The sequence below is a fragment of the Ailuropoda melanoleuca genome, chromosome X, assembly GCF_002007445.2.
Source record: "Ailuropoda melanoleuca isolate Jingjing chromosome X, ASM200744v2, whole genome shotgun sequence".
Classification (NCBI taxonomy): domain Eukaryota; kingdom Metazoa; phylum Chordata; class Mammalia; order Carnivora; family Ursidae; genus Ailuropoda; species Ailuropoda melanoleuca.
The window spans coordinates 98,148,186-98,169,659 of record NC_048238.1 but is presented as its reverse complement, the minus strand read 5'-3'; the positions used below and the strand labels follow the sequence as shown (position 1 = coordinate 98,169,659).

At 44.8% G+C, this 21,474-nt stretch overlaps 1 protein-coding gene across 4 annotated transcripts in view; it reads left to right on the top strand.

Annotated features, from left to right (window-relative positions):
- The window catches only part of ARHGEF6 (Rac/Cdc42 guanine nucleotide exchange factor 6), a 93,973-nt gene that overhangs the window by 9,506 nt on the left and 62,993 nt on the right, over positions 1-21,474 (top strand). For 3 of the 4 annotated variants that reach the window (XM_034648838.1, XM_002919916.4, XM_034648839.1), the window contains exons 3-4: positions 18,890-18,974; positions 21,144-21,268. In XM_034648838.1, coding sequence (XP_034504729.1) covers positions 18,890-18,974; positions 21,144-21,268 — 210 coding nt within the window. Of the gene's footprint in view, positions 1-6; positions 131-18,889; positions 18,975-21,143; positions 21,269-21,474 lie in introns of those variants that run through there. The other variant, XM_034648840.1, reaches the window with a different exon arrangement.

Genomic DNA, 21,474 nt, shown 5'->3' with positions numbered 1-21,474 from the left:
CAGGCTCGCCCGCCCGCTCTCCGGCCCCGTGACTCGCGAGGGCGAGCCGCTTCCAGGAGGTGGCGGCGGCGGCGCGGCGCGGCCGGAGCGAGCGAGCAGCGGGAGGACCAGCGGGCAGCGGCCGAGCCAGGTGACCTGCCTGGGGGCAAGGGGGTCACGGGAAGGGGAGAATGCGAGGGCCAGGGTGGTGCCGAAGGACCCGGGATGCAGAGGAGCCGCCCTTCCTCCCCCTGCCGTGGCTCGCAGCCCCAGCCGTGGGGTCGGTGCTCGGCCAGGGCCTGGCACTGCCTTGGGATCCTGGGGGCCGGGGGGGGGGCGGCGGGGGCCGAGGGCGCCGAGCGAGGACGCGCCAAACTTAGGGGTGAGTTGTCCGGCTCTGGCCGCCGGCTTTGCAGCGAACAGGATTCCTTCTTTCCCCCGGAACCAGGACAGGAGTCAACAGTACCATTTTCGATACTAATTTGATGCCTCCCCCCCACCCCCTCAGTCCCCGGCATCCGCACGTTTGGGGATATTTTGGGCGTCGAGTACACAGGTCTGTCGCAGGAATGGGTTGTGGTTGGGGGAAGACCTGTACTCTGCAAGGTGTACCAACGTGCCCGTAGTTAATTTCGAGTTTTCATTTTCCAGTCATTAAGGAACCCAACAGGTATTTGAGCTATTTCGTTTCTTAGCTCTAGAGTGGAGAGCCCTTGAGTTTATCTCTGTCTCTTCAAAAATCTTATTTTTATTTTTGGTTTGTTATTGTTTTGGGCTATAGAGGTGACTCACATGATTTTTTTTTCTTTTCTTAATGTGTAGTGGGAATACAAATGGAATAAGGGAATATATTCACCTATGCAACTACTTGTGGTTTTGTGAATAAAAGCTTCACGTAACCCCCCCCCCAATCACAGAATAGGATAAATTTCAGTTGATGTTCTGTAAAGTATTAACAATTTTAACAGCACAATTCTAAGGTCCAAACTGCTTTTCTAACTTTTATTTGCCTGGAAAGCCCACAATTTGTCCTTGAACTTCCTATCTTAATTTTGACATTGACTATGGTAAGAGGAGCTTGAATGACATCATTTGCTCCAGCCACAGTTCTGGTGTTCTGTGACTGAGAGCACCTCTCTCCAAAACGTTAAGACCTGGGCCTGTCCTTGTACTTCAGCTGAGGCATTTCCAAGGATTTCTTTTAAGCAAAGTATTATGCTACATGCCAGGCGGTGCTGCAGTCCCTTCTTACATAAGTGAGCTTCAGGCTGGGTGTGCTCGGAGCGGTTAATATCAGAGAGTTCTCAGTCTCCGGGGGTGGTGGTGGTTGGTGATTGGAGTTTGGAATAAAGTGAATTTGCAGCTTGTATCGTCATCTTGCATTTTTTTGCTGCTTAATTTTTTTAGAATGCCTTCTACCTACCTTATCTGAAACTCACTGTGCCTTTGTAAAGCATGTAGGAAACTGAAAAGTTAGTTAACCAAAGTCATACAGCTTACCAGTCGTAGCATCAAAACTCCAACCTGGATCTTCTGCTCTCAGCTCAGAATTTTGTTTGGTTTGTTTTTACTAAACTATGACATTTTATACAAAAGCATTTCATTTGGCACATTTTATGGATGGTATGTCTTCCAAGCTACTCATTTTTTTTCTGTTCTTTTTGCCAACTCACATCTTGGCCTTGTCTTTGCTCGCACAGGGCTGGCACTGTTCTTAAGGATGAGGGCAGGAGTAAAGCCTGCCGAAGGAGGGTCTGTGGTTTGCATTTACGGATGGTCTGTGTCCTCTCCATTCATCTTCAGGGATAGCAGGTGCTGAATAGAGTGAGCAAACTAGGGCCCAGAAATGTCCGATATTCGTTTGACATCATTAGTCCAGGTATAATATTACTTCAGTCTTTACAAAGAAACTCATTCAGGAGGAGAAATTGGAGAGTGTGAGTTTTGTGTGTTTACAGAGATCGCTCATCGCTGTACTTAGGGACTTAGATGCAAAGGAGGAAAAGGAGTAGAGTAGCTATCACTCCTCAAGTACCAACTATATTCTAGGTACTGTGCTAGGTGCTTTAAGTATATTACCTTGTTTCATCCTCCCAACAATCCTGGGAGGGAGGTGGTGTTATGCCCGTTATTCAGTGGAGGAAACTGGGGTTTGGGGATCATCCAGACAAATGCCCCACACCGTCAGTGCAAATCAGAACCTCATTGCTGATGGGCCTGACTCCAGAACTCATTCCCTTTGCCATGTGCCAGGCTGTTCCCCCAAAGGAGCTATTGATAAATACAGGAACACCAAACCGCTTGGTTTTCAGATATGGCTGTACATCAGAACCATCTGGGGCGCTTCTACAAAACACAAATGTTGGGTTCCCCCCACCACCCCCACTGAGCTTAATTGGTCTGTAGTGAGGCCCAGGCCTGGGTCTGGTCTGGTCTTTTCTTTCTTTCTTTCTTTCTTTCTTTCTTTCTTTCTTTCTTTCTTTCTTTCTTTCAAGGAAAGGGGTAGAAAGAGGAAGAGAGAATCTTTTTTTAAAGATTTATTTATTTATTTTAGAGAGAGAGAGAGTGTGTGTGTGCATGGGAGGGCAGAGGGAGAGGGAGAGAGAATATGAAGTGGACTCCCCGCTGAGCATGGAGCCCGACATCGGGCTCAATCTCACAACCCCAAGATCATGACCTGAGCCAAAATCAAGAGTCAGACACCTAACCAACTGAGCCACCCAGGCACCCTGGCAGTTCTTTTTTTTTTTTTAATGTTTAAATAAACTTCATATTGAAATATAACATGAATTCAGGAAATCATACAAATTCTAAGTATAGAGTTTGATGAATCTTTATAAATTGAACACATCCATATAATCAGCACACCAATTAAGAAACACAACATTATCAGCACCCTTATGCCCCTTCCCAGTCACACCCCTCACCAGTGGGCACCACTAGCCCTGACTTCTAAAACAATAGATTCATTTTTTTCTGTTTGGGTACATTATATGAGTGGACCCATACAGTAGGTGCTCATTTGTATAAGGTTTCTTTCACTCAGGGTGATATTTGTACAAGTCACCCATGTCATGGATACAAATGGCTCATTCTTTTTATTGCTAGTCATATCCCATCCTGTGGATGTACCGGTGGACAGCTGGGTCATTTCCAGGTTGGGGTTGCTGTGAACAGTGCTGCTGTGTGCTGCATATGTCTCGTGCCTGGCTTCTGGTGGACATTTCTGTTGGGTTCATACCTGGGAATGGAGCTGCTGGGTCGCAGGGTATGTATCTGTTCAGCTTGGGTAGGTACCGCCCGACAGTTTCCCAGAGTCACCATGTCTTGTCATTAGTTTGATTTGAAAGGTCCCCAAGTGATTCTAATGAGCAGCCAGATTTGAGAACCATTTCCATGGTTTATCTAGAGTTTAGCCATCCCAGTGTCTGCCACCTAGCTGAGAACCATAAAGAAAGAGATAGTAAGCTTCCTCCACAGCCTCAGATCTTCTAGAAAATCTTCTCTGCTGGACTGGGCAATACCGTCGCCATTCCCATAATCCTTTGTGCCAGGCTATCTTAATGCTGGTGGGCCACTCTCATTGTAGGGATCTGTGGACATATTTATCTCTCTCTTAGTCTTGGCACTTCTCTAAGGCAGGAAGCTGAGTTTGATCATTCTTATAATCCTAGCACTCAATGTAATATATGCACATAGCAGGTACTCAGTAAATGTTTACTGAATGAGTGACCTGTAGAATGAGTGAATGGTGAGGGAAGGTCAGGACTGCGGGAGAAATGCCCCCCCCCATCTTTTGCAGTAAGGCTTCCGCACTTTATTCCTGGGAGACTGCCTCAGGATCTCACTTGGAGCCTAATGACTTTTACTTATCTAAGCATGTTGGAACTATGGGTAATCTGGTTGCTCATCCCCAAACAGATTAGAAATGGAAAATTAGATTAGATGAGATAAGGTATGTGGAAGCACTTTGTAAATTGGAGAACAGCATCGAGATAGAAGGTCATGATAAAGGGAGAAGGGGGGCTGCTAGGGACTAGACGTGCTGGCAGCGGTGGAAAGGGTACATATCCACATACAGCATGGAAGAAATGAGATCAACAGCACACCAGGAAAGGAGACAGGAAAACCCTAAAAAGCAGACCCCCGAATACATAACCATCTGGGGCCTTTTGGTGTGGGGTCAGACGGCTCAGCACATGCTGTGCGGTCCAATGGCTTGAATTTGTGACTTTCCGTACCTTGGTCTGGGTTTGAATTCTGGTCAGGGAACCCTGTGTCCTTGAGAAGTTGCATAGCAGTGTAGTGCCTAAGAGCCTCAGCTCCGGACTTGAACTGACCTGGCTTGGCCACTTACTAGGTGTGAGCTAACTTCCGTGGTGGTAGCGGTAGGTAATACTGGGTATGTGCTACTTGGTTATTGTCAGGTATACCCTACCCCTTAGCTGTAAATGAGAGAAAGCCGAGAAAGTACTTGGCACAGTGCCTGGCACTGAGCAGACTCAATGAAAGTTAGTTCCTAACTGGAATTTTAATATATCCCGGTAGACTCATGTTCACAAATGATAACATTGCATTATCAAAAAAAAAAAAAGTTCACTTGAGTCTTTCGTTATGTTAAGCAAACTCTAAGAAGTGAGTCATGCTTTAGAGAGAGATCTTTGAAATCTTAACATTGAAAACAACTTGGGGGTTGCCTGGGTGGCTCGGTTGGTTAAGGGTCTGACTTGATCTCAGCTCAGGTCTTGATCTCAGGGTCATGAGTTCAGGCCCCACCTTGGGCTCCACGCTAGGTGTGGTGCTTACTGAAACAAACAAAAAACTTGGATACAGGCAGGGGTAAACTGTGGTCTCTGGTGGGTGATGGCTTCTCCCAGGTTTCTGAGCTTTTCCACCAGTTACTTGGAGAATTTAAACAGGGAGGAACCTTAAAACAGGAAAACAGGGGCGCCTGGGTGGCACAGCCGTTAAGCGTCTGCCTTCGGCTCAGGGCGTGATCCCGGCGTTATGGGATGGAGCCCCACATCAGGCTCCTCTGCTATGAGCCTGCTTCTTCCTCTCCCACTCCCCCTGCTCGTGTTCCCTCTCTCACTGGCTGTCTCTATCTCTGTCAAATAAATAAATAAAATCTTAAAAAAAAAAAAACAGGAAAACTGGGCAGAGACTGCTTGTTTGTGGAAAAAACATTTTTTAAAAGGAAATTTGAAAGTAAAAATGCCCACATATTTTTTAATACTTGACACCCCTCTTCTGAAGGCAAAACCAAGTTGAGTGTTTTCTGGGAACTTTGGCTGAATCGTGGTGGCGGCTTTGGCCTCTGTTCTTGTGTTGACCCACACGCATCAGGCCTTTCAACATTATTAACATCTTTCACTCACTAATTGAAGTGCTTTTCTTTTTTTGTACTTGAAATTCTCAGTGCCTCACATCATAGAAAATAATTTGAATTTAGATTAGAGTGTACTGAAATGTGTTTAAAATTATTTATATGTCCTATTTAATTTGTTGACATATTTTATTTGGAGGGCTACTTAAAGACAGTTTAAATCTCAGTGAAATCCCAGCTCAGTGATATCCATGGAACAGAGACTGGAAACTTTAATGATAATTTCTGTCAATTTTTGTATAATCTTAAGAGTTTTATCAATCAGTTATAAAGGTTCATATTAAGGTCTCCAGCTTGTCTTACTGTTGTTCTCAGTGCTTATCGTGGCCAATTTTTAACTGCTGAAAACAATTTCTATGTGGTTTCCTTTATGAGAACTCCAGACTAGAGAGGCGTGGGGCTCCAGTTCTAAGGTGGACCTGGAAAAGACGAAGAGACTGAATTCTTTAGAGACTATGAATTATTCATTTGTTAACCACAGTAGCTTCTTTAGCTACCATTTCATGTGCTAATAATAGAAACAGTTTGGATGGATTCCTCTTGGAATTGAAAAATCAGGAATGCTTTTTGCTCTTTTCTAGTTTTTGCATAAACTAGAAGGCGATAAAAGAATATTTTCAGTTTCTCATGTTTACTACCTGGATGAAGTAGTTTAATTTTTGTGTCTTTTATTTGTTTTGGTTTTTTTAAATTTTTGTGTCTTTTAAAATAAACACATTCATTTTATAATTACAATGGTTTGAAATTTAAAAATACATCCCAGAGCAAGATGCTTGTTGTTTTAGTTAAATTAAACAATTCAACAAATGGTTTTCTATTTTTGGTGACGACCGACAAAAAATGTCTCCCCTTGCTCCCGGGAAATAAGTAATAAATCTGTCAAACTGGGCATGGTGCAGGGGGAAAATCAAAATCAGTTGCCTTTATACAAAAAAAACAAAACAACAACAACAAACCGTGGTATGTAATTCTTAAAAAGGCAACATGTCATTTCTGGATATGATAATACTAAAAGGAATGCATTTTGTTAGACAGTTTGGTCAGTTGAGTCCTCCTGATGGGAGATACGCAAGTTACCTTGTTTTAAATCTCACTCACTCTAATTTGGTTTTAATGTTGATTCTAATCCAGGCTGTTTTGGGGGGCACCAGAGCACAATATAGCTCTTTACTAGAACCAGACAATCTGGGCCAGCTATCCCCTACTCCAGCCCCATTCTAATCTGGTCATATGTTGCCGTCAAGGCAGCCCCCAAGTATCCGTGGTTGCTGGCACAGCAGAAGGTATGCCGAACCATTGGTGATGACTTTGGGGTTAGTACCAAAAGAAAGTGCAAGGTCTAGCCTTCGAACTGCAAATGAAGAAGGGTGAGGGCACTTGTCAGTTTTTTAGGGCCTTTGCTTACCATCTTTTTATTTTTTTATTTTTTTTTTTAAGATTTTATTTATTTATTTGACAGAGATAGAGACAGCCAGCGAGAGAGGGAACAGGGAGAGTGGGAGAGGAAGAAGCAGGCTCACAGCAGAGAAGCCCGATGTGGGGCTCGATCCCACAACGCCGGGATCACGCCCTGAGCCGAAGGCAGACGCTTAACCGCTGTGCCACCCAGGCGCCCCGCTTACCATCTTTTTAGAGGGGATATATGTCCAGCCAGTTCTGAAGCTGCTCCACATCTCCATTTCAGTAGCAACACTGCCACATCCTCTGCTGTCATCTGGAGGGAAGACTTAGGACACCAGACACCTGTCTGATCAGCTCCAGGCTTTGTCGTACTCTGGCCGAGTTGGACCCTACCACACAGAGGGGTGTATGGGTTCAGAGAGGTGGCTCATTCAAAAGAGCATAGTGCCACCCATCATTTCTACTTGACTTCTGGCAGAAGATTTACCTTCCTAATTAAGTTCTACTTAAACAAATAGAGTAAAATCCCAGCTTTATACTTTCTTGGGGACTGGAATATTATTACAGAGATCAGAGACCCATCAGCTGAGGGATTGAAATGGGCAATAGGGAAAAGAAAGGATTAAATTAAGGTAAGATGGAAGGCAGCAGTTTGCAAAGCAGTGAGTGACACCATTATTAAGGGCTTGTCTCGCTCTACACAATAGCAGGCAGGTTTTTCTACCGTTGGAAATGTGGACATTATTTTAAGAGGCATCTTTAAGGTGTCAAGCTCTTTACATCTTTTATGAAGAGCCCAGCCTGTGAAGCAGGCCTGAACACTAAGGAACATTCCATCTTATAATTTATCTGTTCTTCATGGCTAGGTCTCCAGCAAACTGGGGCTATTTACCAATAATTTGTGAGAAATGTACGCAAACTAAGAGAATGCAGTATTTTAACAACAAAAGAAATGTAACCAGTTCTTTGGGGGTGTATATGTTGTGATAGTGTGAATAAGCATTTGTGCTGTAGAATGACCACTTTGCATTCTTTGAAGACATGCTGGTGTTTAGGAATGTGTTATGGATACGGATTGGGGAAAATCTTGATTTGGGATCACAAAATTACCTTCCAGGAAAGACAACAGAGTGGAAAACAATGGTTTTGGTGAGCCTGTGGGTGACTCCTTTATGTGTCAGATTTTACATACTATCCTTTTTATTTCTCATCTTACAACAAATTTACCTCTTAGTGCCTGGCATATACCAGGTCTTCAGTAAATATTTGTTAAATGGGGAATGACTGGATGATTTCTCTCTCTCTCTTTCTTTTTTTTTTTTTAAGAGAGCACGATTGGAGGCTGGAGGGAAGAGAGAGAATCTTAAGCAGGCTACACGCTCAGTGCAGAGCCTGACGTGGGCCTCGATCCCATGACTGCAAGATCATGACCTGAGCTGAAACCAAGAGTCAGATGCTTAACAGCCTGAGCCACCCAGACGCCCCCAGATGAATTTTTAAAAATGTGTTTTAGATAGCTTGTATATATGTAGATTATCAAGAGTTGACTTTCATTCATAGAAATGGCTCTTTAGTCAATAAAAATAAGGATAAAAGAAAGCTGAGTCTCTCCTACTACAGTATTTACTCTGTTTCTTTGTGCCAAGCTGGAGTACCTGTTTCATTTAAAAAAAAAGAAAAAGAAAATTAATGGTATGAGAATTAGGTCCCATAATATTGTATGGAAGACCTTCTCTGCTTTTCCAGTCCTCAGATCACTTCTTATTTCTTTTCTTTTTTTTTTTTTTAAAGATTTTCTTTGTTTGTCAGAGAGAGATAGAAGAAGGCAGGCAGAGGGAGATACAGGCTCCTGACTGAGCAGGGAGCCCAACATGGGGCTCGATCCCAGGACCCCAGGATCATGACCTGAGCGGAAGTCAGATGCTTCACCGACTGAGTCACCCAGGAGCCCCACAGTTCTTATTTCTTATGTGACCAAAACTCTCTCAATTTCATTGGGTTTTCAAGGTGTGACACTTGCACATTAGGACGCTATAACTGTGATTCTCCCAAGTGATTCCAGGCAGTACTTTCGCTTCCTTTAGGTGAGATAAATGCTCCATCAGCCTTCTTCATGACTCTCAATCACAGCCTTCCAAAGAAGACTCTGTTTTACCAAGCAATGGAAAAATAGATGAGCCCTGATTGATCAAGTTTCACCAGAAAAAAAAATGACCTTTCCTCTGTCTTTCCTTCTAGGAAAGGCAGGCCAGAAGGACAGGTGTTTCTGGAGGAAGAAATACCTGTTTAACTTTAGGTGAAAAGGAAAGCATCATAGTCAGCAAGTACTTGTTCGCTGTCTGTATGGTGGGCGCTGTGCCTGTGGCATTGTGGGAAGAGGCAGCAGGTGGACGGGAAATCATGGAGTTTAACCGTGTGGATGGCAGTGAATGGCGAGGTAGCCAAGTTAGTGGGTCCAGAGTCTAGAGCGTAACAGAATTCAGAAGAAGAAGCCCATTGCGTACCGAGGTGTAGTGTCTGGGGCAGACCCCCGTGGTCTGGGGAGTGATGTCGTCTGGGCCCTAAAGAACAGCTGGGATTCAAATGGCTTGAGGGGACTTTTTCATAAGGAGAAGTGTGCATATCGGAGAGAGGCACAGTGAAGAAAGTGAAGGATTCTGGGGCATACAAGTTGACAATGGTGAGGCATGAGGGGCTTGAGCAGAAATCTGAATGCCTGCCTGAAGATGGAAATATGATTTTGTAGGCACTTCAAGGCTGGGTTCCATTAGGCTGAGAGACATAAATGTTCATGGAAAGCACCATTCCTTGATGTGTCTGATAGGTGAGCTCCTAGATACCCATCTCACCATATTTGGATTGTATCCTCGGTGTAAATCTTGTTTGAGATCAGATGGAAGAACATTAATTAATTGATTGCTGTCTGTTAGGTATTGATGGGCATCTCTGCAAATGACATACTTTTGAAAAGGTGACACACAGGCATAAGCAAGGAGTGCCAAAAGTCTTTGCCAAGTGTGCTGTTGAGGGTGATCTCTAAATAAAGAAAGGAGTTGTAACTTTGGCACAACATCCTTCCTACCCAGATCAGCTGGTGTAAGAGGGACGTGGGGCATGTGGATTGCAGGCTTTCAATTTGCCTGTCACCCCTTCTTGCTTCTTGTGAGTTCCTTTGGCATATTTTGCCACATCCCACTGTTTTGGAGTAAGGGTGAGTTTGCCTTATAGTGTTTGTCCTTTAAGCAATTTACCATGAAACAGTCCAAAAAAGATAGCCAGCTCCAGCAAAGCAGTCAAATCCCACACTTCTTTCCTGCTTCCTTTCTCTGTAATGTGTAGGTCGTGGCACTTTGTGAGGAGAATGAAAGGCTCCTGGACTACCCGGGACAGGCCAGCAATTGCAGACTTGGCCTGAACTGGGTGCAAACTCAGTGAAATCCACAACCTTGGAGTTTGAAGCACCTTTGGTCATCTCCCTGTTGCGCGGCTTCATTTTGCTGACGAGTACGGACGTATTATTATTCTAGCTAATAGGCAGTTCCTGGAAAGTCACGTGGAAATTTACGGTTTCTTCCTTAATCCTATTCTTTTGGACTTTACTGTAATTTTGGCAGTGCTTTTTCTTCAATTGTGATTAATCATCTGTTGGCAAGAGCTTCTAAACTTTCCTCGATTCATCAAATATTTATTAAGTGCCTGCTCTGGGGGGTCCGTGGGGGGCAATTTGGGCTTCCAGGAGACCCCCTTCTAACTGGAAGTCCAGAGCGAATCGTAACACCCATGGAATAAATAGAGAACATGACAGTAGGAGCTGGTTGAGGGCTTCAGTGTGCAGCATGGATACGGATGGGGAGGCTGGCGTAGTTCCGAAGAAAGAAGCCTGAGGGTAAGGCGACGCAGAGCTTTATGGAAGGCAGCGGATTAACCAGCCAGAGATGCTGCCGTGGAAAGCAACCTGCAGTGGTTCCTCTTTTCATGGCCCTCCTCCCTCCCTCATCTTTGTGTGGGGTTCATTTAACACTCATCTCTCCGGGGCATGGACTCTGCAGTAAAGCTGTTGATTCTGCTGGGCTCCTGGGCTCCAACCCGGGCAGGATCTTGGGAAAGCCAGGGCTGCAGGAGCCCTCTCTTCCCGGGGGAGTCTCTTCCTTAAACAGGCAGGACTTGTCACCTGTTAGAATTTCTGAGGCGATTCTCATCGTCTTCCTGTGTATCACTTGATTCTCTAATCATGGGCAGATCTAAAATAAATAGTACTTGGAGTGTCTAGAATGATTGTTCATCCTTTATTTGAAAGGACAAGGACAAAGTATAACAGATGTGAACATTAATTTGGGACCACACGACCAGACGTTCTTCAGTGTAAAATGGAGTCTTCTCCAAAAGTTGATTAGTAAGTTATTGTTAGGAACACAGAAAACGTTTTCCCCCTAGAAACCAGGTTCTACGTGCTGATTAAGTTTTCCAGCTGGCCCACGACAGCCTGTTCTGTAAGTGTGGCTGAACTATAGAATTCACACACTCAGTGGCATATGTGACCCTATGTCTCTGGGAAAATGGGTTCCGCATTCCAATTTGAAATGCTAGGAAGTAAGACTCCTTTCCTGAAGGGGTGGGGGTGAGGAGCTTGGGGAGCACGCCCCCAGGTCTGGCACCCAGATGCTCTGGCAGCTGAGGAATTACCCATCCACCCCACCCCTCAAAACCGGCAGCCAATGCGGCTCCCGAGAAGGTTCTAGTGATTGGAGTGTAAGAGGAGGTGGGGGGGGGGCGTGGGGGGGAGGCCGCAATGGCGTCTGGCTGAGCAGCAGCTGGTCCTAGGCGCCCTGCTTCCTGTCCTGGGCTTGGCAAGCCCTATCAACAACAGGGATTTCATCTTTTTCTTCCCTCATGCCTACTCTCTTCTTGGTGAAATGATCCAAAATCCATTATTCTGTCTCTTTCCCTTTTTAATCCTGCCACCGTCCTGGCCAAGATACCTCTATCATTCCTTGTTCATTCGCTCTTCCACGAACACTTAATACTCAACTGAAGAGGGGCGCCTGGGTGGCTCAGTCAGTTAAGCATCTGCCTTCCGCTCAGGTGGTGATCCCAGGGTCCTGGCTCCCTGCTTGGTGGGGAGTCTTCTTCTCCCTCTCCCTCTCCCCACTGCTTGTGCTCTCTCGTGCACACGTGCTCTCTCTCAAATAAATAAATAAAATCTTTTAAAAAAATGCTCAATTGAAGACAACTCCCTGTTGTGAAGAAAGTGTTGTTTCCCCTAAAAGAGTGCTAACAAGGAAGAACGGAGGCCATAAGGGGTTGGTGATGCTGAAGTGGCCGTCAGGAAGAGGATTTGGTCATGTTGCAATGAGGTGTGAGCCATGAGGGGTTACACTCAGATCTTCGCTCTGATCATGGGAGCTCTATGGAGCTGAGCTTCCTGGCTGTAGATTCTATAAGGTCCAGGCACTCTAGAAGCCCACATTACTCATGTAAAATGACACTATATAAATCCAGAGGCAAAAGAGCGTAGATTGGTTAAAGCTGTCCATAATCACAGGCCAAGTGCCTCTAGGCAGTGGCAGCAAGATAGAGCCAGAATTTTTAAATAGGTCATTGTTCGTTTATTTTTAATTTTTTTAGAGAGGGAAGAAGGGGGAGGGGCCGAGGAGAGAGAGAGAATCTTAAGCAGGCTCCACACCCAGCGCGGAGCCCAACAAGGGGCTCTGTCTCACAACCCAGAGATCATGACCTGAGCTGAAATCAAAAGTTGGACACTTAACTGACTGAGCCACCCAGGTACCCCAGTAGGTCATTTTTAAAATGACATTTTGAAGATGTCTACTTATAAACAGGTAGTAATTATATTAGCTTGTGATACCCCAGACTCCCTTTGCTTTGATTGTATACTATCCAACAAATTTCTAATTCTGATTTGGCTTACCAGGCAGATTTCTCTCTTGGGAGAGAGTGATATGCTGGCCATAAAATGGGACTATCCAATCTTCTCAATGGTCTATTTCTTTGAGCAGAAATTAGCAAATTGGCCATTTGGTTGATGCATTGGCCTTTTGTGAACTTGGTTAGGGTGAGTCTACTCTCAAGAGCCGTGAGAATTGAAAACCAGATTCTGGACCTTGGGGACACAGCCAAGGTGCTGGCTCTGAGAGCCCCTATTCAGACGATGGGCCCCGGTGAGCCTCACTGTGCTGGTCTGGTCAAAGACATCTCTCACTTTCCAGATGGGAAACAGAGCCGCAAAAAAGTGGTGTGACCTTCCTAAGGGGCTCACAACTGCTCAGCAGTGACAAATCTGGGATTGGAATCGAGGTCTTCTGATCCTCACGCCAGAGCTCTTTTCAGACACTGACGTTATTGCAGCCCTACACCCAGGTCCGATCTTATTCCCTGAATGGCTGAAATGGAGAGAAAGGAAGGAAACAAGAGAGGAGCACAGAGCAGGATTTGCTCTCTTAAGCTTGCTCCCTATCAAATAGGAAGTTATTATTTAAAACCAGGCACAGTACAAATGCCACCCACCGTATTCTAGGAAGGGGAGTGCCGGTGGCTCATTGAGTGCCGCTTCTGAGCTAAGAGCATTGTTTGTTGCTGACGCTGTGACTGCTTTCAGTGGGAGCTATGTGGAACCATCTCTGTTGTGCTCACAGAGCCAGGAGCAGTGGCACCCAGTGAAATATGACTAAGCAGCTCCGATTTGCTCACTCTGGTGCAGTATGTAATGACATTTCCTCCAAAGTTCAGGGGTTAACGGAGGCAGCGTGCTCAGCTGTGAGAATTGGAGAATGTGATTCAAGATGGGCTAAGTTAATTTGAGATTTTATTCAGTAGGAACAAGGGAGACATGGAATGTTCTTAAAATATTTGGAATCTTTTTTTTTTAAAGGGCCCGAAACAGAAGCTATGTCCATGTGGTTCCACTGAATCTCTTGCTTTACAGCTGATGAGGTTTTAACAGTTGAGTGATGGAGCCTATTGTGATCACCCCAAACCCTAAATTAACCCTAACTGGAAGTCGATTGAATGGTACCAGAGCCCTATGACATTAGAGATGTTCCCCTGTTCCGAACAAGTATACGGTGTGGCTTCTTCTCTGAACAAGGATGTGGCCAGGGCTGTCACTGGTTATCTCAGGTGGTTAGAGCAAGGTGCTGGGGAATGGTAACCACGGGCTGGACCCCCACCTAGCCGACACCTCAAAAACATGGACGGCAGGTGCCTACTGGGTCGGGGCTTGAAACGAGAAGGCCAGCGCCGGAATGAGGCACGGCCCCTGTGGAGACAGGCTTGTCATATGGGAGATTTTCTCTTTGCCACGATTAGTTGAATTAGTCATCTTAGAGGTTGTAACCAACTTGCTGCAGATTTCTTTTTCTTCTTTTGAATGCCTCGTGACAGTGGAAAGTATGCAGACAGGGCTAAACTGCCTCTCAGAGCACTTTCTTGTGTCTTCTTGCCTTATGAGTTAAGCACTCTGAGTGCAGTTTGCTCATCTATAAAATGGGGGAGGGGCGCCTGGGTGGCACAGTGGTTAAGCGTCTGCCTTCAGCTCAGGGCGTGATCCCGGCATTATGGGATCGAGCCCCACGTCAGGCTCTTCCGCTATGAGCCTGCTTCTTCCTCTCCCACTCCCCCTGCTTGTGTTCCCTCTCTCGCTGGCTGTCTCTATCTCTGTCGAATAAATAAATAAAATCTTTAAAAATAAATAAATAAAATAAAATAAAATGGGGGAAATAATCATACCTACATTACAGGCTTGCTGGGAGAATCACATGCAATGAATGGAGATATATATATTATATATATATATGATATACCTTCAACCATGGTGTCAGTGCATAGCAAGGGCTCAGTAAATCAGTACCCTTTCCCTGTCAGATTAGTGAGGGAATGGAGTGGGGCGGGGGTTGGAGATTTTCTTGTCATGTGCTTCCTTGTGTTTGTCAGTTTTGGGAAAATGTCATAAAATAGCCAACATATTGAAACTGAAAACTACTCCAAAAGGGTCTATTTGTAAAGACATGAAAATATAAACTGTGTGGTTTATACTGCCAGATCCCCAACAGTTCAGAATTAACACCTGGTGTTTAGTGGATGGAAAAGAAATTTTGCTGTCTTTGTGGATATCCAAAATGTTAAAATGTGAGGCAACATTTAAAAATTAAATGTCTTGTGGGAGGCCTGGGTAGTGGAGTCAATTAAGCATCTGACTCAGTTTTGGCTTGGGTCGTGATCTCAGTGTTGTGAGATCGAGCCCTGCATTGGGCTGCACACTCAGCAAGGAGTCTGCTGGAGATTCTCTCTCCCTCTTCCTCTGCCCCTCCCCCCCCATGCACACACACTCTCTCTCTTAAATAAATAAATAAAATCTTCTCTAAAATTTTGTTTTTTAAAGATTTTATTTATTGATTTGGTGGGGGGAGAGAGAGAGAGCATGAGCAGGGGGAGGTGCAGAGGGAGAAGCTGACTCTGACTGCCTGCTGAACAGGGAGCCCAATGCCGGGCTTGATCCCAGGACCCCGAGATCATGACCTGAGCTGAAGGCAGATGCTTTACTGACTGAGTCACCCAGGTGCCCCAAATAAAATCTTAAAAAATAATTAAATGTCTTGTCTGAGTTCAGTGGCTGATGTAAAGTTGGACCTAAGTAACCTTATGTAAATTGACCAGAAGTCTCACTGATAACATCAATGGTCAATTAACACATTTTTCACATGTTATATGTATTATATACTGCATTCTTACAATAAAGTAAGCTAGAGAAAAGAAAATGTTATTAAGAACTCATAAGAAAGAGAAAAATACAGGTATGGTACTCTACTGTATTGAAAAAAATCCACATTCAAATCCGCGGTGTTCAAGGGTCAACAGTACTTAAAGAAAAAAAAATCTTTCATGATTTCATCTCTGTCTCTCCTGTCGCTTACCCAGAGAAGAATAAATGTTTGTTGTTGTTGTCATCCTTGAACCTCGCCTCATCCCATTGCAGGGGCAGGACCTTGAGAGCATCTAGCAGTAGTCTGAGAAGCAATCCTTTCTTTCTTGTCTGCGTCACAGTCGTGGTCAATGGAGGGAGGGAATCCTGCTGTTCATCCCACCTTGACAGAGCCAACTGGAAACTAACCAGCTAATTTCTGGACCCAAATGGTAGAGAGAAAGTTCAGCTCATCTGGGACTAAGCTTCATGCCATACTAAACAGGCTAGTGAGGCTTGCAGAGAGTAGCAGAAGCTGAGTGTCATCACGGCTTCGTGTTGGAAAAGCACAGGCGGCGTAAATATGCAAATTTGCATTTCCTTTTACAAGCCCCAGTGCTTTGCAGATAGAAAAGGGGAATTGCTTCTCCATTTTGTACGTATAAGTGGTTGGGATTAGTCCAAGGCAAATGGTCTGTACTGCAACCTACTTCTCCTCGTTCTCCCCATGCCCCCTCCACGTTGGACAATTCCGCTTTTTCCCAGTTGAGCACCAGTGACTTTAGGTTTTCCACGCCATCATCTCTAAACTTGGTCTCCTGCCTCTCATTTCCATGAAGGTCTAAAAGACTGTTAACAGCTGAAAGTGTTGTGCTCCCTCCAAATGTTTCCATTTTAGCAGGGGAGCAGTCTTCTTGCACGGAGGCAGAGTCCGGGGTGGAATGTTTACTAGCGTGCAGTTTGAGATTTGGAAGGGTGTGGTGCCGTGGACAGTGTTCCTGGTTATATTTAATCTTTCTGCCACTCTGAAATCGTAACTCTTAGGCTTTGCTTTCTCTACTCCTCCCTAGAGGCCTCTCCCAGCTCCTTCCTATGTAGCTAGCTCCTAGTGCTACAGAACAACAGGCTTGCAGGGAGAAAAACAGTGTCCGTGGGTAAACTCTAGTGTATCAGGCAGATGCATTGACTCTCGCTGATGATGCACGTTTCATTTTCTGATCAGGTTATTTGTCCTGATTTCAGCCAAGTGCCCTTCTGAGTGAATAATGCCAGTATTTCCACATACGGGCTGTCAGTTAACCTGGATAAGGAGCAACAGAAAAAGAAAGGGGAGGGGGGTTATCACAGTTGTTGCTCTCCTACCTTATTCTGCTAATATTTACTTCTGCTTCTTATTTCAGACTCTCGCCATCTCCTCCACACCTACCCAACAAACACATCCACGCGCACACACATACTCACACTCCCGTTAGGAATTATGGGCTAAAAACAAAAGAATTTTTTGCTTCGTTGCCATTTTGGCATACGTGTCGTGAACACTTTCCCATGGATGTGCTCTAAGGGAGGGTCAGTGAATCTGGAATGCCCAGGGTTACTGGGTTCTCTCTCCAGGGTCTGTTGTATCTTGTTCACCCGGACTTTGGGAAACTAAAACAGAATGCCTATCTATTTATTCCTGGACAACCTTGAATTTTATAATGCGACATCAAGAAACATATTTGGACTGCAGTTATCATTTGACTCTTTAGTAGTATTGGGATTACCCCTTTACTAAAAGTAGATTAGTGTGTCATTTTTATTTTTATTTTTTAAAAGATTTATTTATTCATTTTAGAGAGAGAGCACATGTGCACGAGTGTGAGTTGGGGGGAGGGGCAGAGAGAGAGAGAGAGAGAGAGAGAATCCTGAAGAAGACTCTGCACTAAGCATAGAGCCTGAGGCAGGGCACCATCCCAGGACCCTGAGATCATGACCTGAGCCAAAATCAAGAGGCGGCAGCTTCACCAACTGAGCCACCCAGGTGCCTCTAGCGTGTCATTTGTAGATGTGATTGGGCTTTTGAGTCATATTGTTTGAATGCAAAACATTCATTGGTTAAACAAATAGTACAGTCGTGACTCCCAGAATAGGCAGACTTCTACAGGCTCACATTTGCGCATATTATCGATATTGATGCCCCCTCCCAATTTGGAAAAAAATGGCTACTAGATATTTTCATTCTAGAGGCAGAGTTTAATTTAGGTCTTGAAGAATATATACACAAAGGAGAGAAAATTTTGCCTTGACATGGCTCCCAGAAAACACACAGATTAGGAATGACACGGCTGGCTCTAGCTAATGGTAAGGCCCATTACCAATCATGTCCCACACGGAAAGGTACATTTTATCCCTATCACTGCATCTGGGAAAAGAAGATTCAGACTTCTAGACCTCATGGAATGAAATGTTTTTAGAAGGTACATTTCCATCCAGAACATGGCATCTGGTTTCCCATAGATAAGTCTATCTACATCGTTGGCTGGCAAATTCATAGATTGTACCTATGTTTGAAAATACTTCTAGTTTCAAATACTCACATATGAGACTAGAAGAATTGTCCATACATTTTAATACATCGAATACATTTATAAATCAACAATTAAGTTGTATTTAAAACAACAGCTGACTGGTGTCTTCACTAGGGACACTGGCATATCAGAATGAAGGCAAAGTGAAATGTTGTATTTATTTCATGTTTTGTTGCTGACAGTTGAGTAGTGTTAGGAAGGCCAGAGGTCCCATCTGGAAAAGTCACCTGAGGCCAGAAAGAGCCAGCACAGGTTCAAATCCATGAAGACGAGCTGAGAGGGGCAAGGTCAAGCAGCAGAAACCAGGAACCGAGGCTGGGAGCCAAAGGCAGGCCTGGAAAAGTTTGGGTGGCATGGACTTGGGATCCCAGGCCATTGGGACCCAGTGGGTGGCAGCAGGGAGGATGGGGAGCAGAGGAAAAGGCAGTGTGGACAGTGGCCCTACTGAATCCAGTGATTGAACTGCACACTTGGAAACATGTCAGAAAGACTCCACCACCTTCTTCGTGGGCTGTAAGGATGTTCTGTAGGTGACGGGCATGAACTGTAACCCATGCGTTCAGGTTTCCTGGAACTGGGGTGAGTATTGACCTGCTCAGGTCAGCCAGGCGCGTTTGCTGTGGGCCCTGCTTCTCAGCTTGGCTCTCATTTCCCATCACCGCTTCACTCTGACTCACCGATGGCCTGCCACATGTCATTAGGTGGCTCAGCTGCTGCTTTCACTTCTCCCAAAGGTACACAGAGGTTTGGGTCTCGGCTTGTACATTTTTGTCTCCTGAGAGCTGGAGGAAGTGGCCGTTTGATAGTTTGGTTTGCTGAGTTGAATACAGTGTCTGACAGTTTCAATTTCCTTTCTCATAGGTATTTGATCCGGATGACCTTTATTCAGGGGTCAACTTCTCCAAGGTTCTGAGCACTCTTTTAGCTGTCAACAAAGCAACAGAAGGTAAGCAGGCTTTGTGATTTACGAGCGGTGCGTGACATGTTTGGATCCACGGGCTTCTCATTCCCCTAGGAGCCAACTGTGGCCATGACTGTTCAGTTGGGGCAGATTTCTCCTCTCCTGGCAAATAAATCCCAGTGGGTGTCACATGCTTTAATTGTTCATAGTTTAGGATTTCAACATGCCTCTCACAGATGTTACTGTAATGCCCTTCATGTAATGATAAGAACCAAGAAACTATTTCGTTCAAAGCTATGGAATGAGCCACTGAGTATAACAAGACAGAAAATGAAAAGGAAAAGACCAGTTCTCTTTTTCATAAACTTTACAGAAGATAGCTGTTACTTCCCTGTCCCCACTACAGACATGTTTTTCTCATAGATTTTCATATGTTATCTGTCCATGTAAAAGGAAGCCGTCAGTAACCTTGGCACTGGAAACGAAACCTTAGGTTCGTAGTGAGTGAAAAGAGTGTATTTTTTTATTTAAACATTTAATAGCCACCACATTGGAGGTATTGAATATAAATCCTAATAAATGTGAAGAAAACGCTGATACCTTGGAGTATAACTTCACTCCTGTGAGACAGCATCTTACCTACAGCAGGGTGGAAATAACCAGAGTTAAAATACGTTGAGCCCTCACCATGGGCCAAAACCATTCTAAGAACTATCAGTGGTCTCATCTTTGAAATAACTCTGGGGGTAGGTATTATTATTATTAGGTCCATATTACAGATAAGGGAAGTCAGGCCCACAGTTGCCCTGTTACAAAGTGGCAGAGCTGGGATTCAAACCCACATCGGACTGACCCCAGGACCCTTATGCCTGATCATGGCTCTTGGGGTTCAGACCGTTGGAGAGTCCATAGGCTGTGTGCCCAGCACTGCCAGGTGCTACAAAGGAAGTGTAAGATATGGTTCCCACCCTTGAGAAAATGATGGTCTATTTAGGGAGACTCAACTTACCCACGTGAAATAATTAGAGAACAAGAGCAGACAATATAGTCAAGTGCCAAATAGAATGGAACATCTAGGAAGCTATCAAGTAATTATAGTTTTAGTCAAAAGAGCTGTATATAACAGCAATACATGTAAAAATACTTCTCTAGAGTTGTTCTTTTGCTATTTGGGAAAAAAAATGCTTTTGAGTTATTGCAAGGCGTATAGCAGAAAGTACAGCTAATTCAAGTAACTATATTTAACACACATGACAACTACCCAGTGCTGGGCAGGGAGGATCGTATAATTCTAACATTACACCATACAAATTATACGTTCCTTTGCCAAACTCTGCTAGCAAGTTTTACAGTCTCTTCCCTTGCCACAGATATTTATAAAATACAAGGAGGTGAAAGTTAAAACCCACAGCATCAAGGAAATTACTTGGATACTGAGCTTGTCGCCTAGGGAATGTTTGGGCTTTAGACTTTTGCAGTTTATGTCTTTTAAAAATAAATGGAGAGGAAAAGAACCCTCATTTGAATTTGTCAAGAAGCCAGCATACGGAAAACATCCAACTCAGCGCTGGTCTGATCAAATTTCACAAGGTTTCAAGGAAGAGAAGGTTCTTGAGTTTGATTTCTTAAAAGAAGAATCCCGGGATCAAGATCGCGTCTCTTCCAGACACACATTCTGTCTCCGATTCTCCTTCTGCCCCCCCCTTCACCCTCCCACCCCACCCCCACCCCCAGGCTCCAGGGGAGAGTTTACATTACAGACGGGGCACATACTGCTGCCTACGAGGAAGACAAGAACCACCCAGTTAAGGGCCAAAACACAAAGAGAGAAGTTTGAAATATTTCAAAGTAATAAGAGCCACAAACAGCTGTTTGGTACCCAATATAGTTCTGCCTTGGAAACAGGGCGTACTGTTGCAACTGGTTCAAGAAGGGAGAGTGGTAGGGAAATGGGTTAAGCGAAAATGTGGCTTTGTCGCTGTTTTTCATTCTACTGGACAGCAATGGCCAGTAAGGTTACACGGAAGGAAGTTAGCCACCAAAATGGAGGGGGGGTGGGGCCGAATGAAATACACTTGGCATGTTCCTACTGGTAACAGTGAGGAGGACGGCCCCCGGTGCCTTTGATAATGGCCCGTGAACGATGATGTGATGTTGTAGCTGTGTTTCTGACATGAGTGGTTCCCTTTATCTTGCCTTGTCCTCTTTCCACAGATCAGCTATCAGAAAGACCATGTGGACGTTCCTCTTCTCTTAGTGCTGCTAATAGTTCTCAGACAAACCCGCAGGGAGCAGTTGTTAGCACAGCTCCAGGCCTGCAAAGGCAGTCAAAGGCAGTGGTAAGTATAGAACCCAATTCCCCTTGCCTGTTCTAAAATCCGTCAAATGAGATTCCCTATCCCGGTTTCATCTGCATCTGCGGTGAGATAGCCGGCCTGTGTGTTGGGGGCGTCTCCCCCGGAAACTACTCTGAAACACAGCGCGGGTTCAGGCTGGCCCGCTGGCACCTGTCAGAGGCCTGTGGGTCAGAGGGTCAGAGACTCTG